At 45.8% G+C, this 22346-nt stretch overlaps 1 protein-coding gene across 2 annotated transcripts in view; it reads left to right on the top strand.

The window, feature by feature from the left end:
• Positions 1–7374: 7374 nt before the first annotated feature.
• LOC129563423 (lipopolysaccharide-binding protein-like) overlaps positions 7375–22346 on the top strand; it is a 31096-nt gene continuing 16124 nt past the window's right edge. Inside the window, exons 1-7 of one of the 2 annotated variants that reach the window (XM_055437232.2) lie at positions 7375–7541; positions 8271–8385; positions 11470–11598; positions 12421–12576; positions 17361–17424; positions 20305–20368; positions 21449–21540. In XM_055437232.2, the coding sequence (XP_055293207.1) occupies positions 7418–7541; positions 8271–8385; positions 11470–11598; positions 12421–12576; positions 17361–17424; positions 20305–20368; positions 21449–21540 (744 nt within the window). In that variant the 5' untranslated portion in view covers positions 7375–7417. Of the gene's footprint in view, positions 7542–8270; positions 8386–10958; positions 11195–11469; positions 11599–12420; positions 12577–17360; positions 17425–20304; positions 20369–21448; positions 21541–22346 lie in introns of those variants that run through there. The other variant, XM_088843785.1, reaches the window with a different exon arrangement.

The following is a 22346-nucleotide window of genomic DNA, read 5'->3' as shown; positions in this document are numbered from 1 at the left end:
CCAGCAAATCTGGAAAACTCAGCAGTGGCCACAGGACTGGAAAAGGTCAGTCTTCATTCCAATCCCAAAGAAAGGCAATGCCAAAGAATGCTCAAACTACCGCACAATTGCACTCATCTCACATGCTAGTAAAGTCATGCTCAAAATTCTCCAAGCCGGGCTTCAGCAATATGTGAACCGTGAACTCCCAGATGTTCAAGCAGGTTTTAGAAAAGGCAGAGGCACCAGAGATCAAATGGCCAACATCCGCTGGATCATGGAGAAAGCAAGAGAGTTCCAGAAAAACATCTATTTCTGCTTCATTGACTATGCCAAAGCCTTTGACTGTGTGGATCACAGTAAACTGTGGAACATTCTTAAAGAGATGGGAATCCCAGACCACCTGACCTGCCTCTTGAGAAACCTGTATGCAGGTCAGGAAGCAACAGTTAGAACTGGACATGGAACAACAGACTTGTTCCAAATAGGAAAAGGAGTGCGTCAAGGCTGTATATTGTCACCTTGCTTATTTAACTTATATGCAGAGTACATCATGAGGAACGCTGGGCTGGAAGAAGCACAAGCTGGAATCAAGGTTGCTGGGAGAAATATCAATAACCTCAGATATGCAGATGACACTACCCTTATGGCAGAAAGTGAAGAGGAACTCAAAAGCCTCTTGTTGAAAGTGAAAGAGGAGAGTGAAAAGGTTGGCTTGAAGCTCAACATTCAGAAAACAAAGATCATGGCATCTTGTCCCATCACTTCATGGGAAATAGATGGAAAAACAGTGGAAACAGTGTCAGACTTTATTTTTGAGGGCTCCAAAATCACTGCAGATGCTGATTGCAGCCATGAAATTAAAAGACGCTTACCCCTTGGAAGGAAAGTTATGACCAACCTTGATAATATATTGAAAAGCAGAGACATTACTTTGCCAACAAAGGTCCGTCTAGTCAAGGCTATGGTTTTTCCCGTGGTCATGTATGGATGTGAGAGTTGGACTGTGAAGAAAGCTGATCGCCGAAGAATTGATGCTTTTGAACTGTGGTGTTGGAGAAGACTCTTGAGAGTCCCTTGTACCGCAAGGAGATCCAACCAGTCCATTCTAAGGGAGATCAATCCTGGGTGTTCATTGGAAGGACTGATGCTGAGGCTGAAGCTGCAATACTTTGGCCACCTCATACGACGAGTTGACTCACTGGAAAAGACTCTGATACTGGGAAAGGTTGGGGGCGGGAGGAGAAGGGGACGACCGAGAGTGAGATGGCTGGATGGCATCACCGACTCTGTGGACATGAGTTTGAGTGAACTCCGGGAGTTGGTGATGGACAGGGAGGACTGGCGTGCTGTGATTCATGGGGTCGCGGAGAGTCGGACACGACTAAGCGACTGAACTGAACAGAACTGACTGAAAGGCCCTGGAGAGAAAGCGACAGTAGGGAGATAAGGATCTTCACGACCCAGGAATCAAACCGGGTCTCCTGTATTACAGGTGGATTCTTTACCAACTGAGCTATCAGGGAAGCCCCTAAACAGCCTGATTATGGTTAAAATAACTGAACTAAGGTTTTCTTTGCTGCCTAACAAAAAGGAGGCCAAGTTTTCAGTTAGATCAATCAAAGTGACTGCCTTCTTAAAAAAAAAAAAATTAATACACTTCAGAGGAACCTAACAGAATCAATTGCTTTCACACCTCTCACAATGTCTAGAATACATGCTAAAACATTCAACGTGTGAAAAACAGAAAAACACAACCTACACTCAAAAGCAAAGACAATCCAAAGAAATCAACACCCACAGGATCCAACCATTGGAATTAGCAGACAAGGATTTTAAAGTTTTTGTTGTAACTATGTTCCAAGACATAAGGAAAAACTGCTGAAGATGCGTGAACAAATAGGACACCTCAGCAGAAATAGAGAAACTTTAAAAAAGAACCAAATGGAAATTTGAGACCTGAAAACAATATCTGAAATTTTTAAAAAATAAACTGAATGGACCTAACAGCAAATTGAATATGGTAGAAAAAATAAAAGAGTAAGCAAATTCAATAGGAAGTATCCAATCTGAAGAATGGGGGGTAGAAGGGGGTGACTGAAAAAATAGTGAACCGAACCTCAGGAACTCATACAACATCCAAAGACTCAACTTACATGTAACTGTAGTCCCAGAAAGAGGGAAAAAGGAATGAATAAGCCAGAAAAACAAATACTTTTTTAAGAAATGCCCCAATTTTGCAAATCCCCTGACAGTTCAGCAGTTAGGACTCCATGCTTCCACTTCAGGGGACACAGGTTCAGTCCCTGGTCTGGGAATTAAGATCCTGGACAGTCAAAAAAGAAGAAAAGGCCAAATTTTTCTCAAATTCGGTCCAAGATGTAACATTGCAGTTTCAAGAAGCTCAATTAAACCTAAGCAAAATAGGGACACTGTTGCTTCTAAGATTAATTCCCATTTCACACTTGCACACAAATACGTTTGCACAATGATATTATTTACAACACAGTTTGTCATAGCAAGAGTGGAACTAATTCAGATGTCCATCAAAATGAGGCTGATTAAACAGATTCTAGAATTTTGATATAACAGAATATTCTACAGCTATTAAAATAGAAGAGCCAGATTAGTATGTGCTGATATGAAACCATCTTCTAAGCTTTATCGTTCAGTGCAAAAAACAAGGTGTAGAGAATTTGTGTTATCGTGTATGCTTCTGTGGTCACGAAGGGCTTCTGGAAGGGTAAGAAAGACCCTCCCCTAGAGAAAGGAGATGGAGGACTGGGAACAGGGCAGAAAGGGTTATTTTCAACCTTTTGTACCACTTTTTATCATGTAGATACTGCCTATGAAGATAGTTTTTAATCAAGTAAGCTAGAGTTTTAGCCCCATCCTGGAAGAAACCGGTGAATGAAATTGAGCCTGGATAAAGGACCAAAGACAGACACAATGTCTTTGCTGCAGATTGAGATCTGTGTGGGCCAGGAATGAACCCAAATAGAGGACAAGTTGTCCCATTGTTGGGGGGAAGGAAAAAGTGCCAAGACCAGTCCACCCATGGGTGTCCATGGATTATAGTGAGCTCCCAGTCCTGGGGAGAAGAGGAACTTGTGTGGAGAGCAGTGGTCAGATCAATTCCGGGATGAGATGAAAAAGGAAACATATCCAGGTGCCCGGAAGGGCTGGAGGAAAAAGCGCCTTAAAAATGTCTTGAAGGCATGTGTTCAGCCCACAGCTTTTGAGGAGCTTTAACTCTTGAGTTCAGAAACGTGAACTTCCAATTTCCTGGCTCTGCCCCAAGTTTCAAGTCAAAGGAGAAGTGAAAACTATGATTAGAAGATTTTCTCTATTGCTGGTTCCACATTTCCAGCAAGACAAGGTATCTCAGAGGATGGTCCTCAAGGCAGATGACCTCACTGCCCAGACTCAACAGGTTTGGGCTCTCTGCACATTCCCAAATGTTGTCTTATTTGATCCCCACAACGATCCTGAAAGGTTTGTAGGATTATACCCGTGTAGGGGAATGGCACACAGGCTCACAAGGAAACATTCATACAGGACCTTGACTCAACTTTCAGCATCGCCATGAGTTTGTCATTCTTACTCCTTATAGCAGTTGGGACATTGTTATGGATTGAACAGTATCCCCCGAGAAAGCATATATTGAAGTCCTAGCCCCCAGGACCTCAGAATGTGACCTTATTTGGAAATAGGATCATTTCATATGTAATTAGTTAAGATGCATCATTAGGGTGGACCTCTTATGCAATATGTTGGTGTCCTTATCTTTTTTTAAAAAAAAAAGGATATTTGGAAACAGACATACACACAAGGAGAATAGCATGTGAAGATGAAGGCAGAATTTGGGGATGATGTGTTTGCAAAGCCAAGAAATGCCAAAGCTTGTCTGCAAACCACTGAAAGAGGGGGAAACGGCTAGCTGTACCTGATTACCCCTCCCAGCCCTGGCAGGTAATGCTGCCAACACCTCAATCTCAGATGTCTGACCTCCACGACTCTGAGAAAATAAATCTCTGTTTAAGCTATTAGCTTTTGGTACCCTGCTATGCCAGCCCTAGCAAACTAGTACAAGCAGCAGGTTCTGTCCCCTAAACCACTCTGAAGTCCAACCCCGTTGTGGAGCCTTCACGCAGATCTCCATCCTTCAAGGACTGCTGGGCCTCCATCTAGAAGCCAAACATGACCTGCCCACTCTCAGCCATGCCCTCCCCACACCATCCTGTGGAAGAGGAGAAAGCATTCTCAACTGATCCATTAAAGTCCAAGTAGAGAGAAACTAGCAGAGACTGACATCTCCTTCCCTAATTGGTTATCTGCTGAGTCCAGGGATTGCTGAGGGATCCTATTTAGTGACCTAGAACATTGGTGAGAGAGGCAAAGATGCTCTGGGCAGACAAAGAGGCATGGACCACCTCTCTGAGACGATTTCATCTTCCAAAGGGATGCAAAACTCTCGCAACACTGGCCACAAGTATAGGGTTGAGGGCATAAATTTGGGGGCTGCAGGTAGAGAAGGAGTCTCTCGCAGACTGGTTCTAGCCTAGACAGCTCTTTGGAATTGAGTTCCACATGGATTGAGCTTACGGAGCCTCTGTTCCTCCACTGGAGCTGACAGATATTGAGCTTGGTCAGTGGTGGTGACCCTCAGGAACGGTCACCTTCATCACCACTGAGAGAAGCAAAGAGGAGCCCCAACTCCTCCAGTTAGCCTCCCCTCCGTCTTCCTTACAGGAACAGAGCAGGGAAGAAGGAGGGGTGTGTGAAAGAGAAAACCACCCCTCCATGTAGACAGATGCACACATATGCAGGCACACGCTTGTGTACAAACATGTATACACACACACATATCCATACTTGCTTGCTCCAAGCCACGAGAGCCACGGAAGCCTGCACAAGAGTAGAGGGAAAACATTAAGTAGAAGATGAAATTGACATTTTACAAGGACAGGACCACATTTCTTTTTTTTTTTTTTTAAGATTTTTTTGATGTGGACCATTTTTAAAGTCTTAATGAATTTGTTACAGTATTGCTTCTGTTTTATGTTTTGCTTCTGTTTTATGCCTCACAGTTTTGGCTGTGAGGCATGTGGGATCTTAGATCCCTCTCCAGGGATCGAACCCACACTCCCTGCACTGGAAGGTAAGTCTCAACCACTAGACCGCCAGCGAAGTCCCAGACCAAGTCTTATTAAACCAAACATGATTTAAAAGTGATTAAATCAGGACTGAGATGTCACGAAGTCAGCCGCCTCTCCAGGGAAAATAGAGAATTTAACAAAGCATGCATTCGTACATGCTAAGTTGCTTCCGTCATGTCTGACTCTTTTTGACCCGTGGATGGTAGTCTATCAGGCTTCTCTATCCGTGGGATTCTACAGGCAAGAATACTGGAATGGGTTGCCATACCCCTCTCCAGGGGATCCTTCTGACCCAGGGATTGAACCTGCAACTCTAATGTCTCCCACATTGGCAGGCGGTGTTTTTGTTTCTTGTTTTTACCACTTGTGCCATCTGGGAAGCCCTTAACACAGCATAGGGATTATCAATTACTGGAAAATAAAACTATTCCATGCTCATACACAGACTGGATAACATGGCCCTTTAAGAGGAGAGTCCCCCCCAGTGCTCATGCCTCCTCGTCTGGCACTCTCTCCTCCATCCCCACCCCCACGCTTTACTCTCCAAAAATTCTTTGTGCCTTCCAGAATGTGCAGTGCTTTTTCAGGCTTTCATGCTTTGGCTGGCGCTGTGCCCCCTGCCTGGGGTAACTTCCCTCTCTGTGTCCGTTTGCCAAACTCCTACGCGTACTTCAAGGTCAAGCTTGAGCACATCAACTCTCATTTCCTTTCTGGGCTGTCCCCGGCCCTAGAGGGTAAGATGTCAAAGCACCCTCCATATTTCCTAGCACTTCTCACCATAGAAGCACCTGTCGATTTGATGGGAAGGAGACAGGAAGTGGGAAGACACAAAAGAGCAACGAGAGTAAGATTTTTCCCTGGACATCTTTTTACATTGATTGATGTTTGAACCATGTGAATGAATTTCCTATTCGCAGGAAATTAAAAACACAAAGGATTGTTCTAGCGGCTGTGAAGAGTACTCCTCCACAATAAAAAAAAAGAATGAACTATTGATATGCAAAATAATATGGCTTAATCTCAAAAACATAATGCTATATGGAAGAAGTCAGTCAGAAAGGAATGCATATTGTATGAATCGATTTATGTGAAGCTTTAGAAGAGGCAGAAGGAATCAGTGGCAACAGGAAGCAGATCAGTGGTTCTCTGGAATCAGAGAAGTTGGGACAGGGTTGAGAAGAGCCAAGAGAACTTCTTGGAGTGATGGAAATTTTTTATCTAGATTACAACATGATCACACGGATATACAAGTATGTCAAAGCTCACTGAAATGTCCACTTCAAATATGTGTGTTCTATTGCATATAAATCTTAAGAAGGTTATTTTTTAAACAACATAGGTGGAACTTCCCTGGTGGTCCAGTGGTTAAGACATTGCCTTCCCTTGTGGCTCAGCTGGTAAAGAATCTGCCTGCAATGCGGGAGACCCCGGTTCGATCCCTGGGTTGCGAGGATCCCCTGGAGAAGGGAAAGATTACCCACTCCAGTGTTCTGGCCTAGAGAATTCCACAGACTGTATAGTCCACAGGGCCTCAAAGAGTTGGACACGACTGAGCGACTTTCACTTTCCAGTGCAGAGGGTGCAAGTTCGATCCCTGGTCAGAGTTAAGATCCCACATGCCTCGCAGCCAAAAAACCAAACCATAAAACAGAAACAATATTGTAACAAATTCAATAAAGACTTTAAAACAACATGGGCAAGAGAAATCCAAGTATCTGGGGTCTAGAGTGGTTGAAGCCATTCGCTGTTTTCATGACCTGACTTAAGATGGTCTTGCACGACACAAGTGGAGAACAGTGGATTCCAGCAGAGCCAGAGTGTGGGCTTAGCAAGCTGGAGCATAGAAGGACCAGTTGGAAAGACGGATTTCAGCCAAGTTGTGGGGGCCTTCACTGGCAGGCTGGATGTTTAGATTTCAGTCTGTAGATAATGAGGAGTGAATGGAGGGTGTTCAGCTAGACAGAGAGGTGTGGGGAGGCTGGCTCCACTGACAGCAGATATTGGAAGAGGAAGCAGCTGGAGTTTGTGCTACTACTTCTGCTCTCAAGCCAGGAAGAAACCTCAAAAAGCTTCACACGCAACCTTTGCCCTGCATCTCAAGCTGCTGAAACTTGGGCTGCCCCAAAGCCTTGAACTTTCTGAGCCCCTCCTAGCTGGCTCAGTTCCTCATCCGGCCCCTGGCTTTATAAGCACCTAAGATTCTGCTATCACCTTCACTAAGGGAGGCTCCTACAAAGAGACTCTGACCCATCCCTGCCCAGGAAGGAGCTGAGGACAGGATGATGCCCAGACCATACTACACGGTAGTGGCTCTACTGTTGCTGGCAGAGTTCACCAGGTTTGGAAAAGGAACACCTAATCCCGGGTTCGTGGTCAGGATCACCGAAAAAGGCCTGGAATACGGTAAGAGGGGGGTGGTGATTCCTCTGGGGCTCGTTTCTGCCCACTAGAGAGGTGTGGTCAACGGGTCAAGGAATCACAGGCTGGGGTTCTGCCACTGCCTGGCTTAGAAACCTTGGATATCAGCCTTAGAAACCTTGGGGCTTCAGATTCCTCATCTTGAATGAAAGAAGCCAAGGATAGGACTAGATCAATATTTCTTCCCAGGGGGACCACCCATATTAGAATTGCTGGGACTCATTAAAATATAGATTCCAGAGACCCACCCAAGACTGCATGAAGTTGGATCTAGACATCTGCGTTGTTCACACGACCCAGGCAATAGTCAACCCCTAAGGACACGACTGAGCGACTGAAATGAACTGAACTGAACTGAAGGTTTGACCAAACTGCAGTCAGTGATTCCTCAAAAGCCCCACTGTAAACCACTGCCGCTTCCACGACCTTGATCTGGATGAATAAATAACAATGATTGCCACTGACCTGGCACTTTGCATTCATGATCTAATTTAATTCTCAGACTCAGGTTAGTATTGTCATCATCGTTGTTGTTGTTCCCATTTTACAGATGGGGGAACGGAGGCTCAGGGAGTCTAAGGAAATTGCTTGGGATTACAATAGTATATGGTAAATCCTGCATTTCATCCCAGTCCACATGACTCCAAAGCCCAGCCATTCAACTGTTATACTTAGCTACCTCCCACTGAATGTGTTAACTCTATGTCCCTCCAGCCTGTCAATATGGAGTAGCCACCCTGAAGAATGAGCTGTCCACCATCAAGTTGCCTGATTTGTCAGGAAGCTACGGAATCGGTTGGCTTGGAAGTGTGAACTATGTGTTTAGTGGGTGAGGTCTCTGTTCTCCACGGGGGCAGCAGAGGGGGAAGAATGGGGACCTAGGGTCATGGGGAAGGGGGACAAACATTGGACCATCACTTGGACTAAAGGTAAAGGGATTGTGGCCAGCTCTGTGGGACTTTTGGAAGGTGCTATGTGTTTTTTGAATCATCTGAATTAGAAACCATTCATCAGTTCCTATGTCAGCCCTGCAAAGATCAGCTCTGGATTCTTCCTCTGCCAGGGAATCCTGGGGGCTTCCCTGGTGGCTCAGACGGTAAAGAATCTGCCTGCAATGTGATAGATCTGGGTTTGATCCCTGGGTCAGAAAGATCCCCTGGAGAAGGGAATGGCAACCCACTCCAGTATTCTTGCCTGGAGAATTCCATGGGGAGAGGCTACAGTCTCTGGGATCATAAAGAGTCGGACACGACTGAGGGACTAACACACAGGGAACCCTGGCTACTCTCCAGATCAAGTACCTGTTTGAGACGTACCATCCACCCCTCAGAGCCTATTAGGGGTTGCAAACAAGGACTTTAAGTCTTTCTGAACACTGTCCACATTTTATTTGCATACTACCCCTTGAAGATAGCATCCACACATATCCCCAGTAAGAAATGAAGCAGGAGCCTCCTGCTCTCTGGTTAACAGCCCTGGCTCCCCTTCTCCCTCCCTGTGAGATGTAACTGACCTTACACTCCCTCCAGCTTTCTTGTATTCAGCCCTAGAGTCCTCACCCCTTACTCTTTTTTCATTCTTTCTTTGATTATATGAATTCTACTTCCCCAGCTTCCCCAGTGTCCAGAATAGGTTCTTGGGGATCGTTTGTCCATCATTGACAGAAAAGGTTGCTTCCTGGAATCCTTCTCAAGTCTCTCAAGACAATTTCCCTCAGACGATCGGCAAAAAGAAGCCCATTTTAAATTTATGCACACACAGAAAATATCCATGACATGCCACTTACAGGGCATTGCTCCTTACCATGGCCCTAGAGCACCCCCTTGCACTTGGTGTTCACAGTGAGTTACGGTGGTCTGTTAATATCCGGATCTACCACCAACTCTAAGCTCTCCAAGGGCAAGGACTGCGTTTTGAATCTCTATGGCCTCTGTGCCTGAAGCCAGGTCTGACAGAGCAGGAGAATCTCAATGAATTTTTGTTGAGTGGACAAGATTTGTTGATCTGACAAGAACCACCAACTTAAATGACCACAGTGAGTAATGAAGATGAGTGTCCCCGGCAGGGTGAATGTATCCATCAGGCACTAGCTGGGAAAGTAGAACCCCTGCCAGGAACTTCAGTGACGGGAACAGCATACAAGGAATTTGCTACAAAGGTGATGCTGCTGCTGCTGCTGCTGCTGCTGCTGCTGCTAGAGTTAAAAAGCCACTTTGAGAATGATGATGCAACCTAAAATTAGCAGTAATGAAAAGCTACTAACATCCCTAAAAGTCAGAGAAAAAAAGACAAGACAAAAGACAAAATCAACAGAGTACAAGATCCAGAATCTCTAGATAGGAGCTAAGATCATGAAGGAAGGGGCTGTCTGCAGGAGCTGCCCCAATGTGGAAATGTAACCAACACTACCAAGACACAATCTGAGGCAGAGAGGAGAAAAAAATACCCTGCTTCTCCCCTTTTCCTATCCGCTTATCTCTCCCCAAAGCATCCCATTGGCCAGTCCTAACGAGACACCAGTTGCAAAGAATTCTGGGAAATGTAGTTTGCACACATCATTCCCAGCTAATTAATATATGTTTAGAAGAAGGGACGAACAAGCAATGGACCTGCGAACAAAAACACAAATGACCAGAGCAATGTTTACCTGGAAGGCACCTGCCCTGTTTAAAGGGGTCATTGCTACTCACCTGCAGTTGATTGAGGCTATAAGGGAGAGTGAAAAATGTGTTTTTTTAAAATGCTATAAGAAAAGAAAAGTGTATCTACAGCATACCTCTCATATGTATGCCCCACAGATCCCAGGATCTAAATAGTGAGCCCTTATTTGTATTCCAAGTGGGTTAGGGTGGGAGTATGAAAGGGAAGCTGAAGGATACATAATGCAAAGCCAGCTCACCATGGTACGAAAGTGAGATCCAGATGCTTGCCATTTGAAAGGGGAAAGTTTGGTGGAAAGGAAAGTTTGTGGTATTTCAGAGGTCAGCAACCAAAGGAGAGGGTGGAGTCAGTTCCAAAGGCCAACTCCCCGCTGACAATCAGTGGGCAAGTGTTTCAGGGGTGTATAGGTGGAGGGACCAGCCTGCATGCAGAAGCAGCACAGTCAGCTCTGCCAGTCATTCTGGAATTGACCATTCAGTGGTCTGATCAGCATCATCTTGACTCTTTTAAGTAAAATTAGTCTATAATTCTTGCCTGGAGAATCCCAGGGACGGGGGAGCCTGGTGGGCTTCTGTCTGTGGGGTCTCACAGAGTTGGACACGACTGAAGCGACCTAGCAGCAGCAGTAGCAGTCTATAGTTACAGAGTTGGTTTGTTCCCATTTCTTGGAGGCTGATTCTTGGAATTACGTCATAGCTACCTTCGGGTCATCATGCGGTTAACTTCTTCCACATAGTTGGGGTTTCACTATATACAAAACAGCTCAAAGGATATGGCTCAGAATATTACCTAAAGCCCTTGAGGAGGAACTAAAGGTTCTTTCTTTTATGACTAAACTATTATTGTTTGGTCTGGTTTGACTATTTTCCTTTGTTTTTGCATTTTCTCACTTGTAAAGTTTTTCTACAGAAAGGCAGGCAGACGGCATGGGGGCAGGGGCAGACCATCCACAGGGTCCTCAAGGCGGTGAGAATCCAGTAAGCAGGATAGACAAGGGCAGTTCGTGAGGGTGGGTGTCAGAGGCAAGAGGAAGGTCTTTGGTCTTGGAAGCTTGGAGAAGAAAGGCTTCCTGGAGGAGGTAAAACCTGAGCAGACCATGAAGGATGTGAATGGAATAATTTATTTGTCCTTTTCGGTTTAAGTCAGTAAACTTAAAAGAGTGTGAGAGGCTGAAGGGGACTCTCAAGATTCATGTAGAGGACTGACGTGCTGCTGGTTTTTTTGAGTCTGATGATCTGTCTTCCTTCCCTAGAATGAGGATCCATCACTTCTTACTCCAGAACTCCCAGCTGAGTCTACACCCAAGACAGGGTATCAAAGCCTCCTTGGTCAATAACTACGTATCTGTCAGTGGGAACTGGAAGGTGAAAAAGTCTTTCATGTGAGTAGAACTGGCGTTAGACTGTCTCTCGACTGTGGGCAAGGGCATATCCTCTCCTGGGCTTCCCTGGTGGCTCAGTGGTAAAGAATCTGCCTGCCAAGTAGGAGACGCAGGTTTGATCCCTGGGTTGGGAAGATCCCCTGGAGAAACAAACGGCAACCCACTCCAGTATTCTTGCCCCAGGGACAGAGGAGTCTTGCCGGGCTCCATGCGGTTACAAGAGTCGGACACAACTTAGAGACTGCATAACACAAAACAAAATGTCCTCCCCTAGTGGAATTCCCTTTCTGGGCTGAAACCTCTCCAGTCAATAAATGACGTAGATCTGATCATCCCTAAGCCTTAGTTTCATTATCTGTAAAATGGGGTCAATAATAATCCACCTCATAGGTGCAATTGTAGCTTATATAAAATAACAGTTATAAGGCATTTAGCAGTGTGCCTGGCACACAGCAAATACTTGACACCAAATTTGTGTTCATGCTAAATCGCTCGTGTCCGACTCTTTGCAAACCTACGGACCACAACCCACCCGGCTTCTCTGTCCAAGGGGATTCTCCAGGCAAGAATACTGGAGTGGGTTGCCATTTCTTTCTCCAGAGGATCTTCCTGACCTAGAGATGGAACCCGCGTCTCTTATGTCTCCTGCATTGGCAAGTAGATTCTTTACCACTAGCCCCACCTGGGAAGTTTAAAAATTGAGACTCAGGACACACAACTAGTTGGTTGGACTAAGAGACAAACCTGGGTCTGCGTAAGTTTGGCTCAACTTCTGGGAGGTGACTGACTCTATACCCTTGGCTTCTCATTTCTCCCACTCAGCACCTTACATGGTACATTTGATCTGAGTGTGGACGGCATTTCCATCTTGGTTTCTCTGAACTTGGGCAAGGACCAGTCTGGGCGACCCACTGTCTCTGTGACCCACTGCCGCAATTTCATTGGCCATGTCAGCGTTGAAATTTCCGGACACATAAGGTAAGTGACCCCCCAGACACACTTGCTGAAGATTGTCAGAGCTGCCTCAGCATCCAGCTCACCCAGGGGACGCCTCCGATGGGCCATAAGAGCAAAACTGAGGATCCATCAAGATCAGAGGTCAATGAACTAAGTAAGGCCTAGGGGCCAAATCCACCTGCCAACCACTGTTTAAATTTATCTGATTTTAAATATTCATTTATATAGTTGGCTGCGCCAGGTCTTAGTTGTGCAAACTTGTGGGATCACTGACCTTTGTTGCATGTGAGATCTTTAGTTGCGGCAAGCAACTTCCTAGTTGTGGATCATGGGATCTAGCTCCCTGACCAGGGATTGAACCTGGGCCCCCTGCATTGAGAATGTGGAGTCTTAGCCCCTAGACTGCTAGGGAAGTCGCAGCCACCAGTAAGCAAAGTTTCACTGGAACACAGCCATGCCCATTCGTCCAGGACTGCTTTAGTCTGACAACAGCAGTGTTGAATAGTTGGCAGAGACCATTTGGCATGCAGTGCCAAAAATATTGATGATCTGGCCCTTTAAGAAACAGTTTGCCAATGCCTGGGCAAGACTGTCTTTCAAGGCAAGCCTGCATTTCAAAGTGATTTCCCTGGAGGGTCTGCTCAGTGAATACAGGAATGAACGGTGGTGGTCTGTGGGGTGACAGCCTCTCACTGTGTTTGGGTTGGCACTGCATCACTCAGATCCCAGCAGGACACAGAGGGCAACTCAAAAGGCTTAACTGACAACAGTCAGTGGCAAACAAGAGGGAAATATTAACTGGAGTGTGGGCAGGATTAAGGAGTGTTCAGCAAGGGAGGCAAGGGGGTTACCAGAGCCTGAAAGAACTGAAATCTCAGAGGAGGGACCAGGGGCCAGGACTCTAGTGGTCCAACAGGGAGGCACCTGGGTATAAGTACCCCATCTCCTCTCTCCTTCCTGCCTGTGAATCACATTAGCCAAAACAACCAGCCAGCGAGCAAGAGAATTTGGGACATGAATCTCTAGACATCAGCCCTCCAGGACACAAAGAAGAGCAGAATGGAGTTGGCAGGGGAGCTTCTTGCCTGGAGAATTCCATGGACAGAGGAGCCTAGTAGGCTATAGCCCATGAGGTCGCAAAGAGTCAGACATGACTGAGCAACTAACACTTTCACTTTTCAAAACATATATAATTAGTCCTCTACAAAAACATTTTTAGTTTGGGAGTGAGGGTTTCTTCCCTTCATTTGTTACTATAAATAATGCTACAAGAATAACCTTGGGGAATAATACCATTTTATACCTGGTCAAAGCAAAGGAGAAAAGGAAAGATATAAGCATCTGAATGCAGAGTTCCAAAGAATAGCAAGGAGAGATAAGAAAGCCTTCCTCAGCGATCAATGCAAAGAAATAGAGGAAAACAACAGAATAGGAAAAACAAGAGATCTCTTCAAGAAAATTAGGGATTCCAAGGGAACATTTCATGCAAAGATGGGCTCGATAAAGGACAGGAATGGTATGGACCTAAAAGAAGCAGAAGATATTAAGAAGAGGTGGTAAGAATACATAGAAGAACTGTACAAAAAAGATCTTCACGACCAAGATAATCACGATGGCGTGATCATTGACCTAGAGCCAGACATCTTGGAATGTGAAGTCAAGTGGGCCTTAGAAAGCATCACTACGAACAAGGCTAGTGGAGGTGACAGAATTCCAGTTGAGCTATTTCAATTCCTGAAAGATGATGCTGTGAAAGTGCTGCACTCAATATGCCAGCAAATTTGGAAAACTCAGCGGTGGCCACAGGACTGGAAAAGGTCACTCTTCATTCCAATCCCAAAGAAAGGCAATGCCAAAGAATGCTCAAACTACTGCACAATTGCACTCATCTCACACGCTAGTAAAGTCATGCTCAAAATTCTCCAAGCCGGGCTTCAGCAATATGTGAACTGTGAACTTCCAGATGTTCAAGCAGGCTTTAGAAAAGGCAGAGGCACCAGAGATCAAATTGCCAACATCCGCTGGATCATGGAGAAAGCAAGAGAGTTCCAGAAAAACTTCTATTTCTGCCTCATTGACTATGCCAAAGCCTTTGACTGTGTGGATCACAGTAAACTGTGGAAAATTCTGAAAGAGATGGGAATACCAGACCACCTGACCTGCCTCTTGAGAAACCTGTATGCAGGTCAGGAAGCAACAGTCAGAACTGTACATGGAACAACAGACTGATTCCAAATAGGAAAAGGAGTACGTCAAGGTTGAATACTGTCACCCTGCTTATTTAACTTATATGCAGAGTACATCATGAGGAACACTGGGCTGGAAGAAGCACAAGCTGGAATCAAGATTGCCGGGAGAAATATCAATAACCTCAGATATGCAGATGATACCACCCTTATGGCAGAGAGTGAAGAGGAACTCAAAAGCCTCTTGATGAAAGTGAAAGAGGAGAGTGAAAAGGTTAGCTTGAAGCTCAACATTCAGAAAACTCTGATCATGGCATCTTGTCCCATCACTTCATGGGAAATAGATGGGGAAACAGTGGAAGCAGTGTCAGACTTAATTTTTTTGGGCTCCAAAATTGCTGTGGATGCTGATTGCAACCAGGAAATTAAAAGACGCTTACTCCTTGAAAAGAAAGTTATGACCAACCTAGATAGTATATTAAAAAGCAGAGACATTACTTTGCCAACAAAGGTCCATCTAGTCAAGGCTATGGTTTTTCCAGTGGTCATGTATGGATGTGAGAGTTGGACTGTGAAGAAAGCTGATCGCCGAAGAATTGATGCTTTTGAACTGTGGTGTTGGAGAAGACTCTTGAGAGTCCCTTGGACTGCAAGGAGATCCAACCAGTTCATTCTAAAGGAGATCAATCCTGGGTATTCATTGGAGGGACTGATGCTAAAGCTGAAACTCCAATACTTTGGCCACCTCATGCGACGAGTTGACTCACTGGAAAAGACTCTGATGCTGGGAAAGGTTGGGGGCGAGAGGAGAAGGGGACGACAGAGAGTGAGATGGCTGGATGGCATCACCGACTCGATGGACATGAGTTTGAGTGAACTCCGGGAGTTGGTGATGGACAGGGAGGCCTGGTGTGCTGTGATTCATGGGGTGGCAAAGAGTCGGACACGACTGAGTCACTGAACTGAACTGATACCTGGTCAAATAAACGCTAGGATTTATTCTTAAATTGGTATGTGCATTTTGTAATTTTAATATTTACCAACAAATTGCCCTCCAAGGGACTTGCTAGTTTTCACATCCATTAGCAATGTAAGAAATTACGATCACCATCACGGGCAGATCATCAGAGATTAAGCGTTCTGCCGATCTGAAAGGTAACAGTGTTTCAGTTTTAGTGAGTGTCTATCTTGTGAATAACGTTGTGCATCCTTAAGAGCCACGTATTTCATGTTTTCTAAACAGATTATTCATATCCATTCTTATTCTTCTCCGTCCACCGTTCCTTCTCCCCAAGAAATCTGTAAAACTTTTGACATACAAATTCACCAGCCTCCTTTAAGTTGCAAGTTCAGTTCAGTTCAGTTCAGTCGCTCAGTCGTGTCCGACTCTCTGCGACCCCATGAATCACAGCACGCCAGGCCTCCCTGTCCATCACCAACTCCCGGAGTTCACGAAATTCAACTCAGGTATTTAAGCATTGAGAATGGACTTGACTGGCTCACATATACCTAAAAAGTCTGTGCATGCTCAGTCAGTAAGTCGTGTCAGAGGATTTTGCAACCCCATAGACTGTAGCCCGCCAAGCTCCCCTGGCCATGGGATTTCCCAGGCAAGAATACTGGAGTGAGTTGCCATTTCCTCCTCCAGGGGATCTTCCCCACCCAGGGATTGAACACACATCTCCTGCATTGGCAGGCAAGTTCTTTACCACTGAACCACCAGGGAAGCCCCCAAAATCCATGGTGGAAGCCAAAGCTGTGATTGGATCCAGGTGTTTGATACTGCCAGGAATCTCTCTGTCTCCTGGGTCTAGGTCTGCTCATTCTCAGACAGGGTCCCCTACTGTTAGAGTGGCAGAGATGGTTGCAGGAAGCCAGGTTTCTTTGTCGGTTAAAGCCCACCATCTCAGCAAGCAGGAGCAGCCTTTTCCGTAGGGCTCCAGGTAGAGCACTGGCCAGTGAGAACTTTGACCAAGTTCTCATGGTCAATGTGGGGTCACATGATCGTTCCTTGGATCAATCATTTTGGACTCTTACTGGCTGAGCCAGGGTCTAGGGCCACCTCTAGACCTAGGGGTTAGGAGTAGGGTTAGTCCCACTGAACCACCAGGACTAGAAATAGGAAATGGGTGGATTTTAAGGAAGGAAAAGAATATTGGAGATGTTGATGTATATAGTTAATACCACACCCTTAACTAGCCTACTCCCACCTACTCCCAATTCCTGATTTAGCAGCATACTATGGGTCACCATCCCTTGGATTAAATTCATCTGGCCAGGTCCCTTCTTGGAATAGCACACGGGAAAGCTCAGATCCATGGGTAACCCTTCTCTTGGGAAGTGAAAGTGTTAGTCACTCAGTCGTGTCCAACTCCTTAGGGCTCCATGGGCTTGTAGCTGGCCAGGCTCCTCTGTCCATGGAATTCGCCAGGCAAGAATACTGGAGTGAATTGCAGGTGCCCCCCTCCAGGGGATCTTCCCGACCCAAGGATTCAACCCACATCTGTGTCTCCTGCCTTGGTAGGAAGTTTCTTTACCACTAGCGCCACCACTAGCCCTCTCTTAGGAGTCTCAGCTAATCATAAAGTGGGTTCTGACCTGATTTCCTCTTTTCTCCAGCTGGATCCTGAACCTCTTCCATGAAAGAATTGAAAACAATGTCAAAACCATCTTGGAACAAAAGGTAAACAAAAGGGTGAGCAGATTTGTAGTTAACACACAGATCATCGGCATGTTTGGTGTATAGACACAGTCTTGGCTCTTAAATATGTTGTCATTGGAATTTGCTTAGCAAAACCTTCTTCTTCATGATGTAAAGGAAAATGTCAAGGCTTTCCCAGATTTGTATAACCACACATGCTAAATTGGCATTTGGAAGTTATAGAGTGATATCTTTGTTATAAATAATATTAGATATGGAGAAGTGACTTTAAATCCTTTCCTCACACCATATACAAAAATCAACTCCAGCTGGTCTAAGGATTTAAATGCCAAAATAAATCTAAGGGTTTCAGGGAGAAAACCTAGGATATCTTTCTTATCTCAAATAAAGGAAAATATTTCTCAAATAATGTTCCCTCTCCTGACCCCATAAAATGCACCACATTGAAAACAGCAGTGAAGTACGCCCTTGGTATCTCTCACCTCTACAAAAAGCCTTGGTCTTAGAGACAATGATCCCTATTTTGAAGGGAGCTGTGAGGATTTGATTGGATAGAGGTACACTGGGTGTGTTCAGAGGGCTCACGTTATTACTATTACAGAGTCATTTCCCAACTGGGTTCCACCTTCTTGAACCCTCACTGTTGAGCACATGAACTCTGTAAGCAGATACTTTGGGTTCAAATCCCAGCTCTGCCACTTTGGTGGCTGTGATGCCTCGGTTAACTGGCCTAACCTCTCTGGACCTTAGGATTCTTATCTATAAATAGAAATAGGGCTTCCCTGGTGGGCCAGTGATTAAGACTCCCCATTTCCACTGCAGGGGGCGCACAGGTTCCTTCCCTAGTTGGGGAAGTTCTGCATGCCATGAGGTCCAACCAAAAAAAATAATAGAAATAATCATAGCACCTACCTTGGAGGGCTATCATGAGGACCATACGACATCATAGCTACAGGCACTGACCAGTGCCTAGTACAGAAGAGGAGTTAGGTAAAGGGGGCAAGCTTAAAAAATGGGGAGGGCAAGCTTATTTTCATAGACATGCATGCTCCTGTAGCCCTGTGCAGCAAGCTTAAGCCAGAGGCAAGGGTCTCTGCCCTACCAATATAGGAAACATGGGCCAGAAAAACCCGGGTGCCATGTGTCCAGTGGGAAGCGGGGCAGGTGTCAGAGAGGCTAAGCACAAGAACAGACAGTTTTCAAGGATGCAGTCACTGACCGGCCTCCATGGGGCTGAGAGAGCAAAGCCCCAGGTGCCTCTGCAGAGAAAGGGGCTTGGAGTGGATGGATTCAGGCCTGGAAGGGCTGGCTGCCCAGGTAGGGCTGCCTTTACCCTCTACTTCAGGATAAGCCAGGTCAGGGGCACCTGACACAGGCTAACTTGGAGTTTGCATCAAATAGTGGTTCCCAAAGTGGGGAAAGCTCCCCCAGAAGGAGAGTACTGAGGCTTCAGTACTTCATAAGTACTAAATTATGCAGAATGATAAAATGGACAAGGGATTCCCTATGTAGTCCCTTTTCTCTTTCTTCTTATGTCAAAGGGGAAGTCTCCATTTAGGGCTAATATGTGCTGTGAACACTTTCCTTTAACAAAGAGGGGGCATTATCTTGTGGGCAGCTATATCTAGCCCACCTTGCAGAGTGGCTTTTCAACCCCTTGGACTCTTTTTCCCAGGTATATCCTGTTTATGCCAAGGGATAACAGTTTCCCTTTGACAACAGTGATAGTTTTCTGTATTTTTTATTAAACGTCTATAGTTTTTAGGGGCTTCTCTGGTGGTTCAGACAGTAAAGAATCTGACTGCAGTGCAGGAAACCGGGGTTTGATCCCTAGATCAAGAAGATCCCCCAGAAAAGGAAATGGCAACCCACTCCAGTATTCTTGCCTGCAGAATTCCATGGACAGAGGAGTCTGGCAGGCTACAGTCCATGGGGTCACAAGTCGAACACAACTAAGTGAATATATAGTTTTTAAAAGGCCACTTGGTATAAAAGAAATATTAATATTTTAACGGGTAAGAAGGGAAAATTCATAGAAATGGTATACATATGGCTAACGTTAGGAAATGACAAGCTTCCAACTTCTGGGATCTCCCATTCTTAACACGGAGGAGAAAGCTGGTGGCTGGCTGAGGAAAGGAATTCTCCTGGCTGTGCTTTGGGGCGCCCTCTGGTGGCCCTAGTGAGTACTCCCTGAAGACCAGGCACGGAGCTCCTTCAAAGATCCGCTAATCCAAGACGGCAAGGAATCCCAGTAGGAAGAGAGGGCAAAGGAGCTGGAGGATGAGGTGGAGTAGCCTCTGATATAAGAGCTGCCTCCTGCACCTAGAAGCGCTTCTGTTTTGTCCCTCTGATCTCTCTCTCTTTTTTTCTTTTCTAAAATATTTTTTTGATGTGGACCATTTTTTAAATCTTTATTGAATTTGTTACAATATTGCTTTTTGTTTTATACTTTCGCTTTTTGACCAGAAAGCATGTGGGATCCTAGCTCCCCAACCACACCCACTACATTGGAAGGCGAAGTCTTAACCACTGGACCGCCAGGGACATTCCCCCCCACCAACCCCTGCTGTCTAATAAATGCATACTGCACTTCTGGGCACTTAGCAACCAAGACATTGAACTCAGGGCAGTGCCGACTTGACCACCATCTGCTTTTAATGAGGGTTCCAGAAAAGTCTAGGAACTTAAGCTTGGTAAACAAAAATGGGCAGTGACCAAGTGCTGTTGATGGAGGTCTCGTCTCCATTTTCATCATACTCTCCCTCCCCTCCGCTCACCTACCTACAGGGTGGGCATATGACCCACGGTTCCTGAAGCGGCGGTGGGGAAGTGGGCAGGGACATGGCCTGGGAGGGAGATGGGAAGAACTCACATGGCTGTCTTGTCCACTTCCGGCAGATCTGCAAAATGGTCAAGAAGTCAGCAACCTCCCACCTGGAGCCCTATCTCCGCACTCTGCCAGGTTTGGAGTCCTCCTCTCTTCTCTGGGTGCTGTCAGGTGCTGTGGCACCCAGTACCCCTGGAACCATCACCATCATCTCCCAAGAACCCTGGGAGAATTTTCCCCATCGAATATTTCTCCATCGTACATGGTTGGACGTCTGAGGGTCTGCTTTCTGGAGATGGGGGCATAAGGTTATCGAGGGTGGGGACTCAGTAACCTGCTGGGTGCACCAGTGGGCAAAGGATTACAAATACATGGGAGAATCACATGCTGACTCTGTACTGACTGCTTGAACAAAACTGGGGTGCTCTGAGATTCCCATGCACCCCTGAGCCTTGCCCATCTGGCATCCACAAGGACCTTGTACAATCATACATCAGGTCAGGTCCTCCCCTCTTCTTAAAGCCATCAAAGACTCCCCTGACTGTCAGAATATCAACCCAGCAGTGGGTGATACAGCATCTCATGGGCAGGCCTGACCGCCAGCTTCATCTTGCTCTGGGCAACTTGGCTGCCACATGGGTCCCTGTGATTCCACTAATACACCAAGTCCCATGCTTCTACAAGATCTTTGCGTGTGTCGTTCCCTCTGCCAGGAACATCCTTCCCCGAGTCCCTCTTTCCGCCCGCCCTGCCAACCAATTGACACCTATTCCTCCTTCAGATCTCGGCCCAAGCAAAACCTCCTCTGACTCTATATCCCCCATTTCACCCCCTTTATATGGCTAGCATCATCCTGTGAATTTATACTACCTAGCAGAGTTGTGATTTTATATCTATTTGCTCAAATACTTGTCTTTTTTCCCCTTCTGGATTGCCAGATCCAGAAGAACAGAGACTTTGACTCTCCTACTAACCTGTTTCATCAGCCTCTTGCATTCATTGTGCCTGGTATATAGCAAGTACTCAATAAATACTGAATGAATGAGTGTATGAAGCACTCTCTTTGTGACTGAAGTTACCATTGATCAGCACCAGCCGCATTTCACTCTCCAAAGGCTATATGGAAAAAGAGCTCCGTAGATTTGCACAGTGCACAACTTGAACAACTGTGTTTGGCTCCCTTGTTCATAATGCTGTCTCTCTCCTGCTCCATAGTCACCTCGATGATTGACCAGATTGCTGGCATTGACTACAGTTTAGTAGGAGCTCCCCAGGTGACCTCCCAAGGCCTGGATACACCCTTCAAGGTAAGGGGCTGTAGAGAAAGGGCCTTGGAGCCGGGGGCTGGCAGAAATCCAATTCTACCTCTCAGAGCTGGCTTCTACTCTCCTCCAGACCATCTGCTTGTCAGTCCATGTCCCTGACCAGTGCCCACAGTGGGAAGATGTGATGCACAGCACCACTGCAGAACAAAACCTACGATGAGGTCTCTGAACCAACATAGTAAATCTGTCTGGAATCCAGAAGACGTGTGCTCAAATCCCTAGTGCTTACATGCTGAAGCACCTTGGGAGAATTACTTAACTTTGCTGAGCCTCCATGGAATTTGAATAATAATAGCCTTATATCATAAAGTGACTACAGGAATTAAGTGAGATGTGTCTAATGTGCATAGCCAAGTGCCTGGCACGTAGTATGCATATGGGTACCAGTATTATTACTACCTGCCTTTCTTCCTATAGTAGATTGAAGAATGGCTCCCTTAGATGTCCATGTCCCAGTCCTCAGAATCTGAACATTTTACTGTATATGGCAAATGGGATTTTGAAATATATGGTAAAATGTTTAATTAAATGAAGGATCTTGACATGACAAGATTATCCTGGATTAATGGGCTAGTTGTTGTCATCATATGCTGTGCCTAGTCACTCAGTCGGGTTCTACTTTTTACGCCCCCAGGCTCCTCTGTCTGTGGGGATTTCCAGGCAAGAATACTAGAGTGGGTTGCCATGCCCTCCTCCAGGGGATCTTCCCAACCCAGGAATCGAACCAGAGTCTCCTGCATCGCAGGCAGATTCTTTACCAGCTGAGCTAACAGGGAAGTCTGTTGTAA

The sequence above is a fragment of the Moschus berezovskii genome, chromosome 15 (genome assembly GCF_049115385.1).
Source record: "Moschus berezovskii isolate FMDL1 chromosome 15, NW_MosBer_1.0, whole genome shotgun sequence".
Taxonomy (NCBI): domain Eukaryota; kingdom Metazoa; phylum Chordata; class Mammalia; order Artiodactyla; family Moschidae; genus Moschus; species Moschus berezovskii.
This window is presented reverse-complemented; position numbering and strand designations above follow the sequence as displayed.